General features: G+C 49.7%; 1 protein-coding gene across 1 annotated transcript in view; it reads right to left on the bottom strand.

Annotated features, from left to right (window-relative positions):
* PTPRF (protein tyrosine phosphatase receptor type F) overlaps window positions 1-15,921 on the bottom strand; it is a 395,755-nt gene that overhangs the window by 43,336 nt on the left and 336,498 nt on the right. The window contains 6 exon segments of the mRNA XM_050901434.1: window positions 1,274-1,364; window positions 2,064-2,193; window positions 2,196-2,316; window positions 8,337-8,434; window positions 9,069-9,647; window positions 11,918-12,035. Of these exon segments, the coding sequence (XP_050757391.1) occupies window positions 1,274-1,364; window positions 2,064-2,193; window positions 2,196-2,316; window positions 8,337-8,434; window positions 9,069-9,647; window positions 11,918-12,035 (1,137 nt within the window).

Genomic DNA, 15,921 nt, shown 5'->3' with positions numbered 1-15,921 from the left:
AATGAAAAAAATGTCCACTAATTTTGAATGTCAAATTGAAAAGACATTGGCTTGTTTTGTTTTTAAAGAAAACTTAGCTTTTTTTCTATAGCACTGACTGTATCCAGCAGAGCTCCTATTGACTTTCTCTGCAGCTGGGGATGCTTAGGCTTTGCAAATGAGGCTCCAAGATCTCAAACTGAGCACTCCAAAAAACCAGAACATGCAAGACAGTGGCTGCTAATGAAAATTTTGTTTTAAATCATTTGCCCGGGGCTGGGTGAAACAGAGATAGAAACCAGTTCTCTCGATAGCTTTCAACCATCTAAAGCTCAAAACCAAACCATCCTTTCTCATCCTAGTCTTCTATTTCTTGTGACATCTTCCAACTTCTGCAATTAATGATGAAGGAGACCTACAGATGATGGTTCTCCATCACACAACTGTGCTTCATGTGCAGAACAGATCCACCGATACACGCCATAAGCTGGGACCCCATGGAAAAGACTGTGCAACCATGTACTTAAAGATTAATGATAAGCAAGGGCTGACTTACAGCTTCTAACACTCCGTAATTTCTGAGTGCTTCAAGCTTAAAACTTTGTTCTCTTAATGGACCCTTCTGTGTGTCTTACTTTGGGGGGGGGTTGTGTGTGTGGGGAAGAAAGAGCCCACAAACCCCTTCTGTGGGACTCTCCTGACACCCGCACACGTATCGAGCTACTGATGTTGGAGGACTCCTGCACAGAATAAGCTGCATCTTGGGGTGAATCGGCTGGTGAATGCTGAAAGCCTTTAACAAGCAAGTGTGAAGGGAGCTTTGCAGGTTTTGTTGGATACTCGAGTGAACTCTTTATCCAAACTGCAGGCTTAGGTCCTATCCAGAGAGGGAAAAGCCTCCTGACAGAACAGCTTAATAAACTGAAAACAATACCTTTCTCTCCTAGCTTGTTTTCAAAATCAGCATGGTTGCTTCAGCAGAAAAGGGTTGTACACTCTTTGCAGCCTGAGACAGGATCTGTCCTGGGCAGAGCTCTGAGACACTCAAGTGTGGTCTCCTTATGGGGCACATTCTGGGAGGTGGCTCTTCCCTTGCTTGACTCCAGCCTCCTTCCTACATGCTGTCACCAGCCAAGAAAGGCTGAGTGGGCACCGCACGTCCCACGGCCCCCCATCTCTGATATACAGCCTGCACCTATGCCGCTGCACCCATGCTGTTGCCAGGAGGCCTGGGCAAAGCGTGCTGGGCCACCTGGGAGCCACTTCCATCACAGCAGCTGCTACAGACTCCTACCTGGTCCAGCTCCATTTCATCAGGTGTCCGCCACCGAGCAGTTGGGCTGCTGGTGCTCTGATCCGCTGGCACAACCACGATGTAGTACCACCTGGGAAGGAAGGAAAGCATAAGCACTGGACCCTAAGTCATCTCTCTGGCAGGTCACCGAATAACACGTGCCATATGCCTGCCAAGGACAACCTGCTCCTTTCCCTGCCTTCTAAGCAGCTAAAGGGTTCAGTAAGGAAGAGGCCAGTTTTCCAGCTGCACCGGAGAAGAGAATACTCCCGTTAGCACTCATTAGGTTAATGAAGATCTACAGACTGTGCTCCAGAGGGTGGTGTAGGAGCTGTGAGAAGGACATTTATATAATCGGATTGTAGCAAGAACCCTGGGGGAATTGTGCTTCAGCACAAGAATACCACAGTAACGAATAAGACTTCCACAAACTCGCTTTTTTAATCTCCTTGAGGCTTTAGGCATTATTTATTTAAAGGATATTATACAGTGTCAGAGAAAGTCCCTCCTGATCCTCAACTGTGTTTTTCCTGGTAGCATCTGGAGTATACCCACCAGGGTGAGGGCAAACTGTCAGAGAATTGTCTTAATTTTGTCGCACATAAATATTTGCTCAGAAAGAGCCAGCAGCGTGATCCCATGTTACAAGTAAATGTCTGGCTCTGTACCACAGCCTGCTTGGAAATTCACTCCCAGGTTACAAAATCCACAGGTTGGCAGAGGTCTGCCCTGCCTTCTTCCCCATCTCTAGCCCCACACCCTGCCTTCTCCACCCAGGCACAGCACCTACCTAACTGGCACAGTGGTCTGGACTTTGGGAAGGGTGAGCGTGAATTTTCCTTCCTGTATGTACTTGTTTGTGGCGATGGGTTTGCTTTGCAAGACATCAGGAGCGGTGCGGATTGAGACGAGGTGCTGGAGCCCCCAGCACTGCTCCCACGGTTCATTAGCACAAAAGAATAGTCCGTGTCTGGCTGGAGGTCACTTATGAGTTTCTTCATTGAGTGGCCGTCCACCTCCACACTCTGGCTATTGTACAGAATCTGAAACGGGAAAAGGACATGCTCATGCAGCTGACAGCTGCTGATGAAAACTCACACTCAAAATAGCAGTGTTAGAGATGACAACTTGGCTCTGGGCCCTCCCTCAGGTGGTTCAGCTACTGTGCACTTCGTAAACAGCCATAAATCCTTAGTTAAAGAAGAGCAACCCCCAGCAGAGGGTTGAGCTGTGGTCCCTGTGCCTTGCACAGGAGCAGAGAGGGGGTCATCTCAGCAAAGCCCGGGTGGCCGGCGCTAGCAGTGAGGCTGGTGGTGCCACACGTGCTGCTTTTCAGCACCAGTTCGGAAGAGGAATCCAGATGGCTGTGCTTTGCCCTCGTGTGGAGATGAACGGGTCTTTGTTTCTTGTCTCATGAGGCTACAACACACAATATGCTTTTGGTGTAAAATCCTGTCTGCTTTAAATTGGTGTCACTCCCATGTCTACCAGCTGATGCCTGATCGAATGGTTAATGCAGAGCATCTCCCTCCCAGCAAGGTGACCGGGGAGGGGGTTACACGCCTTACCAATGATCTGACAAATCCCGTGCAGGGCTCACAAATTGGTACCCGAAACAGCGGCTCTGCAGGTGTGACACCCCGTTGCCATGACAACAGATGCTGGTGCCGTGGCAGCCACGGGCAGGAGATCAGTGCTGCTCTTCCCTGCCATGCTTGCAGCGAGGGGCTGCTGGGCAGGGCAGGGCAGGGCAGGGCAGGGCAGGGCAGAGCCACTGGTGGCCTGGGGCAGCGGACAGCCCCCACGCACAGCCTCCCCCCTTGGGCCGGCTGGCTCCTCAGCTAACGACATCTTCTCAGCGCCCTGCTGCAGATATGCAGGACCCCCATCTCCCCCAAGGCACAGCAGCCATGGGCACTGCTGTATTAGCTGCACCAAACAGCCTGTCTTGCCCTGGGAACGTCAATCCTGATCCTGCTGGAACAACTCCTGTACCCCCAAACCCTGGGTGCTGCCTCTGCAAAGCCAGAAACTCAAACAGTTCCCGGAGACAGAGACAAATGGGGTGTAGGGAACTGGCGAGATCAGAAGTTGTGCCCCAGCTGTGATAAACCAGCATGTTTCCTTCCACCAGGCGACCGTCCAGCACGGCAGGGGAGCGCTGGATTCCTGATAGCGGTGCAGAGACACAGCATGCCAAAAATTGGCAATGGCAGAGCTGTAGTATGTTAAACCATGCCAGCTATTACGTGTTACAGGCAGAGACCACACAGTAAAACGTGCTCTTGCCAACAGCGGCCTTGAGAGAGAGAAGACAGCTCTGCGGAAGAAAAATTATGTGAAGTAAAACAGATTTTTCACCAGCTGAGTCCACCTTTCAGGCTGACGGAGGCAGCAAGGGAGGGACCAAACTTTCCTTCCAAGTCACCTTTTTAGCAGGTGGCAGAAAGCTGCAGAAAGCTGCCGGCTTGCTGGGACAAGGGCAGCTGATTAGCACTGCTCTAACATTTAGTGCTGGAGCTGGGAGGAGGAGGGAGGCCCTGGAAAGAGATCTGAAGGACAGTGGAGCACAGGGACCAGGCTAGGCCTGGAATTTACAGCTCTGCTTTTGTGTTATCCAAACAGCGATACCCACAAGCATGCTTCAAATCCTCTTCAGGTCACTTTGCATGGAGGTCAGGACAGGAAAAGAGCCACAGCTTTTTGCTGCTGAGAAGACTCCCAACAGGTAACAGAGCAGCAGTGAGGAGCCAGCAATGGAGAAGAGATGCAATCAATCTCATTTGTTGACATGCTTCAATCTTGAGGGATGAACTGCAAAAATAAGTACCAAGTACTAAAATAACAGAGGTTTGCAGGGACAAAGACCCTGCTGGCTGCCCCATGTGCAGGAAAGGCTGTCAAAGGTAGGATGGCCGGACTCTGCTGTGACTCCTCTTAAGATATTTTCTCCTGGGCTTTAATCCCTTTCTCCAAAGACGTGTATATCAGATGGGTGCTCAAGTGAGTGAAAAAGGTAAAATGAAGAAATGCTTCTTATAGCGCTGGAATATCAGATATTTAGTTGGCAGGTTTCACCCTGCTCTGACACAGAAGTAGGCACAACAAAGACAGGAGAGCTAGACTTCAAGTCATCTTAGCAGCTTTGCTGTCTGTGCCAGTACCATCCCTTGCAATGATACTGCAATAGTACAGGTCCAGATGTTCCAGATGAGAGCAAGCCAGGGCGTGTACTGGGGGACCAGCGGGACCTCTCTTCATGTGCTCCAACACAGACTTGAACAAAATGAAACTTCCAACATTAAGAGCTATGCTGGAAGGATGCAAAGCCCACAAAGAGTTCTGTTGCCTCTCAGATGAAATTTCTCATTATGAATTCTTCCCTAATAAAGGTATCACCAACTGCTTCTGTGTGTGCTCTAGGGAAGACACTCGCCCACCAACTGCCTGCAGATGAGGCATCTGCTGGGGACATAGCTGTTCTCCTGGAGCAAGAGGAGGCAGAAGAGATGGTCAGGCACTTCAGCTCAGAGTTTCCCTGCTTGCTCTGCACTGGAACTGGCCAGGACACAGTCTCCAATTCAGCCCTGACACCAGATGATGATTTTTACCGCCATGCACAAGAATTTGTGTCCAAAGACAGTGAAATAGGCATTTGCAATGCTTTTCTGAAGCACTCTCCACCACCCCCGCCCTTCACAGTTGCTGTAGCAGTTCTACGTTCCTTTACCTGCCATAACACATTGTCTTCTCAGATGTTATGCACCATTAGTTAAGGCCTCTGCACAAACCTTACAACAATGTAAGGGCTCAGAAACCATCATTCGTGTGCAGCTGAAGATGCCCGGGAGCTCAAGCAGGAATGCTATTTAGAGGTTGCATCATGGCTCACTGGTAACTACTTAAGTCAGCAGCAAATTTGGCCCAAGGGCTCTGAACTGCCAAACACTGCTGACTAGTCCATGGATTGCTGTAAAGTGTCATTTGTGCTGCTCTTAACCACAAGAGAAGATTTGCAAAGCTAGGTGGGTTCAAATGTCACTGCTGAAGGTCTGCTGCTTGATTGCAAGGCAGTAAAGAACGTATTGAACTAAAAGATGAAAAGACACATAAAGTGCCATGCTGGAAAAGATAATGACTCGATGGAGAAATAGAGGAGGTTGCCTTTTTTGCAGGCAGGAGTAATTACTACATTCCATGGGGGACACTGTGAGAAAGCACTGCCAAGCATTCTCAGGGGTTATTTCTGAACCTGTATCACAATAATTTTCAAAGGGTGCTGTTCCTTCTCCCCATTTGTAAAATACCTTGTGATGCTGCCTTTAACCAATATATCCTCTGTCCTGCTCTTAAGTTGAAGAATGTGTCTCAGGAAAATGCAGTTTCCCCAAGGAGAATGTTGTATCTGTCTTGCACTTCCCATGAAAGCTCCAGAACAGCTTTCTGCAAGCACACTGGAATAGAAAAGGAATAGTGCCCCTGCTCCATCACAACTGCTGGGCAACATTCTATAAGGAATTTATCTCCTGGACCAGAAGAAGCTGTGAAAATTCCCCAAAGAGAACTCAAACCTTCATTATTGATTTGGTAGCAATGAAAATTCCTAAGGTCTCAGTTCATCCCCTATTAAAAAAAAAAAAGCACCAGTCCTGCCTGAGCCTCACTATTCACTGTCAGAACAATATCTACTTTAATTAAATCTGTTAAAGTAGAATATGACACCCTTTGGGACATAGATTTAGCATGAGACTGTTTATCAAGTGTAGATAATACTAATTGTTCCCATGGAGACTTATCTGCTATGCTAGTTACAGTATTAGGCTCTGGCCTCAGCATCCCATGTGTCTGAATTAGAGGAGAGAGGTGAACCTTGTTTATAAAAATACAAAGTCCTGAAGGTGAAGGATTTCTTTCGAGTGCCACAATCAACGACCTGGAGCTGACCCTCTTAGCTCCTGGCCTTGACTCATGTATGTCTGCAAGTCTGTGAATATTAATAGAAAGAAGACACCATTAGAGAAATATCCTTTTAACACTCTTGTTTGCATGACTGCTTTTCAGTTATCAAGTAGCTAATGCCATCTGCTCCTGTGTCATCTGAGGGTTAACCCGCAGCAGGGGCAGACCCTGAGTCACCGTCTGTGTAAGCAATTGTAGCTACGAGGCCTAGACAAGGCATTGGCATTATGTCCTTGGCTCCTGGCTACCTCCAACCACTCCACCATCCTTATGTGCTAGTAATGCTCCAAAGGTCACACTGTCCCTTTCTAGCACCGCGCTGTCAGACAGACACGGGCTTTGTGCCACAAGAATAAGGCAAGATGAAGCAGACTGGTTCTTCAGCAGAGTGCAAAGTAACAGGGCTCTGTGAAGTTCCTTGCGGCCAGATATCTGAACACTGATCCTAATGCACCCTACATCTGGGAAAGCTTTGAATACCACAAGGTCTTCACAAAAGCTTTGTCTGCTTCAGCTAAACTCTGCATGTTAACAAGTGCCTGCTATTGATCATGGTAATTCAGCTTCAGGATTTAAACAAGGAGAGTTAGTAACAAGGGAGGGGAGGTGCTCACACACTTTGATGTGGATGCTGTTCAAGACCTTCCCCTCATTCCCCTGGCCATGGATCCCCCACAGCTCATGCAGGCCTTGCATTTGCTCTTTAGACACAGCACGGCAGGGTGCATGTGCAAGGAGGAAGGGAAGTCATGCTGCTCCCACCCCTGGTCACCTTTGCAGAGGCAGCAGATAGCTGCTGAGACTGGGTGGAAGATTACCCTTGGCGATGTGACATGTTGGTCTTGTTTCTTAAGGGAGAGAAGCTACACTGAGATCTGCAGAAATTTCCACCACACTCTTAGTCTTTTACCCACATCAGTGATCCGCACTGGGGGACAGACAAGAGCAGGAAGACATCGGGTCATCAGTGTTGTCTGCAGCCTGGTGGATGACACTACATCCAGATCTGTGCTGGAGAAAAGAGACCAGCAGCCATTCCTGCAGAGTTCCCTCTGCACTGACACATCTTGTGCTGCTCACACCTGTAACACCTTCTGGAAGGGCGATGATGCTTCTCTCCTTCACTCCCTGAGATTATGCACCTGCCCTGATGCTCTGAAGTAACTCACAGAGGCAATCTGGATGTTTGAGACAGGACACATTACAGCAGGAGTCATTCTTAGTTTGATTCACTGGCTGGTTTTCAGTCCACTTTGTCCTGGTGATCTCTTGTGATTAAATCACACAGAACTTTTCAGGCTTCAACTCCAAGCCAGGCATCAGGACAAGCTTGTGTAACCACTGTCACAGAGCTGCAATGGCCAGCCTGACCAGTAGGCCCCAGCCGAGTCATATCAGGTAACAAGGTACTTGAGAAAGCTGATGGAGGAGTGAAGCACTGACTGGGACTGCATGAACAACCACTGCAGCCGCTCATGGGAAAAGCATCAGTGATTTGGGGTGTCGGACCAGTTTCCATTTCCCTTCAAAAAGGCAAGTAATCCAGGGGCACTATCAAGGGAGGAGTGGGTACTTAGCAAAAGTTGCTATGGTCAAGATGGGTTTCTAGCTGGATGGCAAGAAGCCAGAAATACATATTATGATCCCTCAGACATCCCCATTCTCTGACTGCCTCTGCCCAGCGCATGCCTTCACTGCTTGGTGTGTCCTGTTGGTGTGCTTCAGCCAACATTATTCATGCCTCTTTTGTTACCAGGAGCCAAGTGCTTACTAGCTATTCCACAACTGATCAAAACAGAAAGAAATCAACAAAGCTACAGCACCTTCTGGCCTAAGAAGAGTGAGAGGAGGGAAAGCAAGCAGCAGTGTGCTCTACTGTGTGCCATGGTTCATGCGTGGGTGCTCAAAAGCAAGAGTGGCTACCTAACCTGGGCTTGGAGATCTGAGCTCCACAAGGCCCCAGGCCAGTGAGCAACGTGACCCTGCTCTGCTCGTCTCTTGTCTGATGGCCTGAAAACATCGTGTGGCAGGTCAAGATGCTGCTTTCCACTGTCCTGCTCACCGCCACAGGCAGAGCTCCCCGTCCTCTGCATCCCACCCTTACCTTAAAAGGCACTGCAGATTTATAGGAGTCAGGCACTTCCCAGCTCAGCAACACAGACGTCTTCATGACGGCATTGACACGGAAGTTCTTAGCAAACACTGAAATGAAAAACACGATATTTGAGCACTGTAAGGCCAAGTCAGGAGGGAGCTAGGCAGCAGCTTGGCTCCAAGTCTCTCTTTGTCTAACCCAGCAGCAGAGGTCAAAGAGTTCAGCTACAGCAGAGAAGTGAGAGATGAGGAGAAAAGAGCAGCAGCCTTTTACCAAGTCTCCAACCTTCAGTGGAGTTTTGCTTTTTGACTATACTTTCCAGCATCACAGAAAGGAAGTTGTAGGCTGAACTGTAGCCTTCCTCTCTCCCCCCTCCACTCACACTCCCTTTGCCATGATCAAAGAACAGTGGTGCTCAGGTACTGGATCTGCAGATGATCCTACCCAGCCGCCTGCTCCAGTTCAAGCAAGAGCCTTTCATGTACAGATAAAACATCAAAGTGTGCCTGTGGAGCAACAAAGGCAATTAAGCTACCACCAGCGCCCCTCTTCCCCCATATGGCAACTTTAAGGAAATCTTCATTTCGGCCTCCCCTCGCCGAACTAGTTTTAGACTAGGGAGCCACACAGTACCTGATCTCATGAGTCAGAGCAAAGGGGAGCGCCGCCTCATGAACCGAAGCAAAGGTCCCTGTCCTGGAGGCAGAGCTTGCTGTTAAGGCTTGTTAGAGGGGCACTTACCTTGCTCAACAGGCATGGTCCGGGACTGGATGCTGGGGCTGAGCGGCCCAACCCCCTTATTGGTGCGGGCCCTCACTTTGATGTCATAAGTGGTATCGGGCTTCAAATTCGTCAAAGTGATGCTTGTGTCCTTGGTGATGTTAACCAAGTCCTGCTGGCTATTTATGTCCCTATATACCACCGTGTAGTTGACGATCTTTCCGTTTCTTTCTGCCAAGACCGGGGGTTCCCATGCAACTTCTGTGGTGGAAGTGGTGAGACCCACCACGCGCAGGTTCTGTGGGAAGCCACTTGGCACATCTTCCGCAGTAGTGATCTCCTTCTCAAACTCCTCTCCTGGGCCAGCTCTGTTCTTGGCAGACAATTTGAAGAGGTATGTGGCCCCCTTGTGCAGGTTGGTCACAGTGTAGTGATGGTCTCTCTTCCCGAAGTCTATCGTGTTCATCTTTTCCTCATCAAGACGTCTGTACTGCAGCCGGTAACCCAGCAGCTCCCCTACCATCTCCTTGGGTGGGTGCCACTGGATGAGGGCTGTGTTCATGGCTGTCGTGCTAATCATCATGGTGGGCTTCCCCGGGACTGCAACATAAACACACAATGACCATCTATAGCCTGGGAGGAGGGGAAGAAGGACCGCTTCCGTGCTGTTCAGTCCATGAGGATTGAGGAAAGTGGGAAAGTTCAGACAACAGGGTGAAGAGGATGACAAACAATTCACATGGATAGAGGCAGACCGACCCTAATCCGGTGGCGAGGGAAGCTGGAGCCAGCCAGCTCTTGGCTGCCATTTTCCCATGTGCTGCCATCTAAACAGGGAATAAATTCAGCCATATCCAGCCCCAAATTCATCCCCTTTTACAGGAAAGTTTTAAGGTACCTCAAAGCATCATATTTATCTCAGAGAAGATCTGAATCCCGTCCTCCCAATCAGTGGTCTTCAGACACTCCAGCTAGTGCACAGCACCAGGCCACGCTGGCCCTGGTGCACTGTACCACAACAGACACACAGAAGCCCAAGTCCAGTGCCCTGATCTGTCTGGAGGCAGACAAATTTCATCCTGAAACCTTGCAGTTTTACCATCTGCAGAGGCAGTGAGCAGAGCTGGGCGGGCTGTTTGCCATCAGAATACATTTTGGTTTAGCTGATGAGCAGATTCGTGATGTCAGTGTCGATGTGAGAGGTGAACACAAGCGTTCCACACGATTTTTGCTTATGCTGCACAAGTCAAGGGGTGTTGCCGTCACGGGTTAGGAACTGATGGCTTTAAATTGATGGTTTAATACCTTGATCTCCTTCAGTTAAAAAAAGGATGCGTCTTCACTTCACATCAGCTCAGATTTGTAAACAAATCAACTGATAGGAAAGATACTTAGAATCAAAGGGATGGGACCATTGATATGAAAACGAAAATGGGATTGTAGGCAAACCCAGTTAAATATCCTTGCACAGTTTTGAAATGTATAAGCCCACAGATGAGCACAAGAGAAAAATGTATTTGACAGAATTATGCCCCGATTTTGCCATCAGAGGGCGATACCAACACTCCCCTTTGAGGTCAAGCCTGCAGACAAGCCTGTACAAAGGCAGCTCTGGGGGTGGTTTCGTAGGTATTTAAGACATACAATTACATTTCCATTGCCAGTGCCATCCTCCTTGCACTCATAATACAATGTCTAACAGCAGCTAGTATTAAGGGACACATTATTTTCAAAGCTGATTCCAAATATTAACTTCAAATGTGCATTGTAACACAGAAAGACCCGCCGTGGTTTACAGTGCAACACTGGGATGTTTAGGAAGCTTTTCCTGTTTATAGGACAGCTGTAGCAATTTGATGAACAGAGCATACATCATGGCGAGGCACAAGGGAGACAGCATTTGAGACTGTGACAGTGGAAACTACCTCTGGAGCTCCCCATATGCAGCGTGGAGGAGATGGCAAGCTGTTCCTTGTTTAAAAGCACCAGGAACAAACGCTCTCAGTTTGTACAAGCTGCATTCCCATAATAACAAGTGGTAAATACTGTTCCTGCGGCTGGTGTGAGGAAGCAGCAGGCTTAGCGGTTGTAGGACAGGTCTAGTGAGCGGAAATCGTGGACAAGACAATGTCAACTAGCTGGTGCCACTGCCAAAGGCAAGCTTGACCGCATCTGGAGGAAAACACCTGATGAACTCCTGGGTGCCCCTGCTCCAGGCTGAGGCTCCTGTGTTGCATTAGGCACAGGGTACGAGTCTCTACTGAGACAGCAGAACCGAACTGGCTGGGATCACCAGGACCTAGAAGTTGTGTCTGCAGCACTCCTATGGCAGGATTAGTTGCATTCCAGATTTTACCATGGCTCTAGGAGCAGCTGGGCTCAGCTATGTAAGCCTGGGGAAGCAGCAGTAGCAATGGCCCGGGGGGGGAGCTGATTAGCACCTCTGAGGAGCCCTCTGCCAGGGGCCATCCCAGGTGGCACTGCAGTCACCGCAGGAAGCAAGAAATGGCACTCGCCTACGGGAACAAGGTGAGGACAGGCCATGACTCCAAAGCTGAGGAAGGGCCTAGACTTTCAGGCTTCCTCTTTCCAGGTCTCTGGACTATGCAGATGAGCTCAGACCCATGAGTTTCATTGCTCTCTCACGGGCCCTGGCAGTGTCTGTCCACGTGTTTGCTGCACTTTGCTCAGGTGATCCAGCGGCAAAGCCTGTGAGTAAGGGCTGGAGATCACAAGAGTATGCACCTCTGCAGCATCTCCAGCCCTCTCGCCTCCTCCTGCACAGGTGCCTTGGCCATACTCCCCATGCACCTCTTGGGAGGTTTTACCACCCCCCCTACGAGGCTGTGGCATCCGCTCCCCGCACTCACCTGCCCCTGTGGTGGTGATAACTTTCGGCTTGCTGCGGGCACCATCTCCTTTGGTGGTGTAGGCAGCGACTGTGACGGAGTAGGTGGTTTCCGGCAGCAGGCCTCCAATGACTGTCTCCTGGGAGCGCATCCACGAGGCAGAGAAGAGGCAAACGAGAAGAGCAAATACTTGTTACTGGAGTGAGCAAAAGCAGGGCACTGGGGTCAGTGTCTCCAACAGCAACACACCGACACACTCGCTGGCTCACACTCATGCATCGTAGTCAAGCACACACATCTCGCACAGAGCCATTAAACAACAATTTCTGCCGCTCCAACACTCACCTGCCTAATTTCAACCCCTGCCTCTAACAATTGGCCTTTCTGGGGACCCACCAGCAACCTGCGTCAGCAGCTGTGCTCTCCCACAGCTTCTGCCAAGAGGGAGATCTGCTCCAGAGATGGTCCTGTGTGAAGCCAGAGCCACCCTGCCGCAGCAAGCCTGAGAGTAAGAGGACTGTGGCGCTGTGAACCAGAGCAAAAGCCAGTTCAGCTGGCTGCGGAAATCTCTTGGGAGCTAATTTGGGGATTTTTAAAGTTGTCTCTTGCAGCAGAGCCGCAAGGAGCACAGAGAGGCAACACAGGGGCGAGGGGCCCCGGGCAGGGAGCACCTGCAGCGCTACAGCATCATGTTCACCCTCCCTGCCAGGCATGGCGTTGCAGGGATGGGACGGGGTCAGCGCAAGGCATTGGCAAGACCTGGAGGGAAAACCCTACGCCGTGGGAGGTCTGGGAGGAGGGCGGACTCGGCAGGGTGCTAGCACCCTTGCATGCTCTGGCTTCCTCTTGGCAGGAGGAGGGCATGGCTCCGCACTTCAGTTTGAGATCAAAGAGGGGAGCACCGCTCCTCCCTCCTGGCCTCCAGCGGCACCATGACTCGTGCCAAGCCCGGCTGGCCAGGCCTGTGAATGAGCCAGCACAGCGAGCTCAGCAGCTCCCAGCAGCCCGCTGCGAGCTCAGGGCAGGTACCCCTGAACTGCGTTCATCTGTGGGTGCTGTGAAAGGGACCGGGGCCATTAGCACTAATAACCCATCAGGTCAGGGAGCAAGAGACAACGGGCTGGAGAAGGGGCTGGGGAAGCTTTTGGGAAGGAGGCAGAGGCTCCGGGTCGATTATTTACCCTTTCAGACAAGGAGAAGAGCAGAGATGGAGAGGGTTAAGCTCGAGTGGCTGAGGACAGGCAGCATGGGCACTGTCAGAGGCTGCTCCAGGGGTCTGATCTCTGCCCGGGGGATCCCTGCCAGCTTGAGGGGTATGAGGGGCGCCTGTGGTTGCCCTCAGAGTACAGCCAGTCTCCCATCACTCACTCACACGAACACCCACGCTATTAAACCTGCTGATTTCCAGTCAGTGCCGCTGGTTCAGGTTACCTGCCCAGGCTTACTCATCAAAATCACCGTGTTACCATTGCGGAACCAGCCAGCCCAGAGAAAAATCGACAAGCACCAACAAGAACCCCACCAAAATCACTGTGTGAACCAGAGTACGATCCCAACTCCGCCCCTGCAGCAGATTGTGTGTGCAGGTGAGTGGACGCGCAGTCCGATCGGTGCCAATGGACCCGCAGGGGAAGCACTCACACAAAACCTGCAGACTCTGAACATCCCAAGAGAATTCACTCCTCCCAAATCCATGCAAAGAGAAATTCTCACGCAAAAGCATGCCACCGGGAACAAAGCAAGCGAGCTGGGAGGAGGGGAGAGAGACGAGGGATGGATGAAAGAAGGTCTGATTGCATAATGTAAACACAGTGCTGTCATGACAAAGCCACTCCAGGAGAATCCTCCGTATAAAGCAGGAGGAGAAACGCATCGTGCCGGGGAAGCTCACAGTAGGGCACGTAATTGAATTGCTGACTCTAAAAAGGTCATTTTCTAGTTTGTTCCTCCAAATTTATATTTCAAAATTATGTGGGAAAAATTGGATTTAACTGTTTAAATGTGATTGTTTTCTTATTACTATCTGTGTTTCAGCCAAAGGTCATGGTTGAGAGTGTAGGTTATTTTTCATGACGACGATCAATGTGGTTTAAAGATTATATATCTAATTTTACCGTGTAACTCGGTGGGCCAACTACTGCAGAAAGTAGGATGCACCTCCTGAGTCGATCACTTGAGCCTGCCTAAAACTGCACTGCAACAAGCTGGAAATACAGATTATAGGAAATGTCAATTGCTTTTCTGCATTTAGTAGCAATCTAAATGCCAATTTTCTCTGGATTTGCTGCTTGTGGAAGGTTTCACAATGTAACTCTCCAACCTCATTAAGGGAGTGAAAGGGATGTTTTGACAGCACTGGGTCTACAAAATTCACAAATCGATTTACCAAACCCCTCTTTTCCAACCTGGAATACACACAAGTGGTACTTACATGGTCGACGGAGTCCTCAGCTCTCCACTGATGGGGGAGAAAGGAAGGAGGAGAGAAAAATGGAGACACAGAATTTTAAGGGGCAACGTGTAGGAAGGGGATGACGACGACAACAGCAGGGGTTAGCATGACTGGGTTGGGGGATTACAACACTTATACACAGAGGGTCACTTGGCACAGGCTGTGCCAAGGGAAGAAATGGCATAGAGCAATTTTCTACATGCCGCTAGCCTGTGCAGTAGGTCTGAGATCATTCACACAAACAGGGGCAAAGAACTTCCTTCTCATATGGATGGAGAGGTCACCACTTCCTAACTTTGCAGTCCTCTCCCCTTCTGGCTTTGTTTGCACTTTTCTGCTTCTTCCACGAGCAGAAGCAAGAAGGGACAGCTTCTACCAACAAGGCTCTGAGACTGACTGCTGCCCCACAAGTCACTCATAACAGTTTTGTGGCCTAATCTCCAGTTTCGGTCCTAGTGATCCTCCAGCCACCACCTTTTGTTGAGAACCAAAGACTTCAACACACAAAACTAAGAGGGCACTCTCTGCAGGGAAGCACCAATGCAATATTTACAGAGCTTCTCTTTCCTGTATCATTTGCAAGAAAATGCTCTGGGGACCTCAGAAAACCAAGAATTGCCATCTCTTGTAAACAGTGCAAGAGAGGCTGAGATCTTACACAGAGCTCCACGCTAAGCTGCTCCTCTCCAACGGTGCTGCGTGGCTTGGAGCAAGGCTCAAACTGGTGCATATACTGAGGAAACAGCTTCTCACTCTCAATTACACAACACCAAACAGCAAACACTCATTTGGCAAGAGCAGCCCTGCAGGTAAGACTTGTACACAAACCATTTCCCAGTAAAAGCTCATGTGGATTCCCAGCCATGGCAGCTCAATTAGGGCTCTGAAGAGGGAACACGCAGGTTTCTGGCTGGATTTGGGGTTCTAAGGCATCAAAGCTGCATTGGGGTGGTGAGAGTTAGACCTTGGCTGCTGCCACGCATGCCCGTAGCACTGTTCTTTGTGGTTGATGCACCAAAGGAAGGTTTGCAGAGATCACAGCGAGCTCTCTCAGCCAAGGTGATGTGTTACATCTCAGGTTACTAAATCTGCCTGGAGGAAGCACAAGTGGATGGGTTCAAGCACAGAGATGAAAGTGAAAGATAGGTATTATTGCCCCTGACTCACAGTGTGAGCCTTGGCAAGTCTTGCTTCTGAGCCTGAGCTGCCAGCTGTGAAATGGTGCTCAGATACTGACTTCCTCAGGACACTGGGAAGCCCAGCTAACGCTGCTGAAGTGCCCAGGAACCTGCAAGTGTGGCAGAAGTACCAAATGGTATTAAAGTTACAAGTTGCCTTTTGTACTCAGGCTATCTGAGGTGGCTTTCTCAGGCTGTAGCCTATCACAGTGGCAGAGTACTCTCCTCAGCAGTAAAATACATGGCATACCTTCAAAATATTTGTTATTTTAGTCTCTAAATTCAGAAAGAAGCAGCTACTGGAGAAACGTTCCTCTAAGATTTTATTATAGTTCACTTATCTGATGCCATGAGACTGCAGTAGAATTATCCCCCTAAACCATCTTAAAATTTAA

Source organism: Gymnogyps californianus, chromosome 8 (assembly GCF_018139145.2).
Source record: "Gymnogyps californianus isolate 813 chromosome 8, ASM1813914v2, whole genome shotgun sequence".
Lineage (NCBI taxonomy): Eukaryota > Metazoa > Chordata > Aves > Accipitriformes > Cathartidae > Gymnogyps > Gymnogyps californianus.
This window is presented reverse-complemented; position numbering and strand designations above follow the sequence as displayed.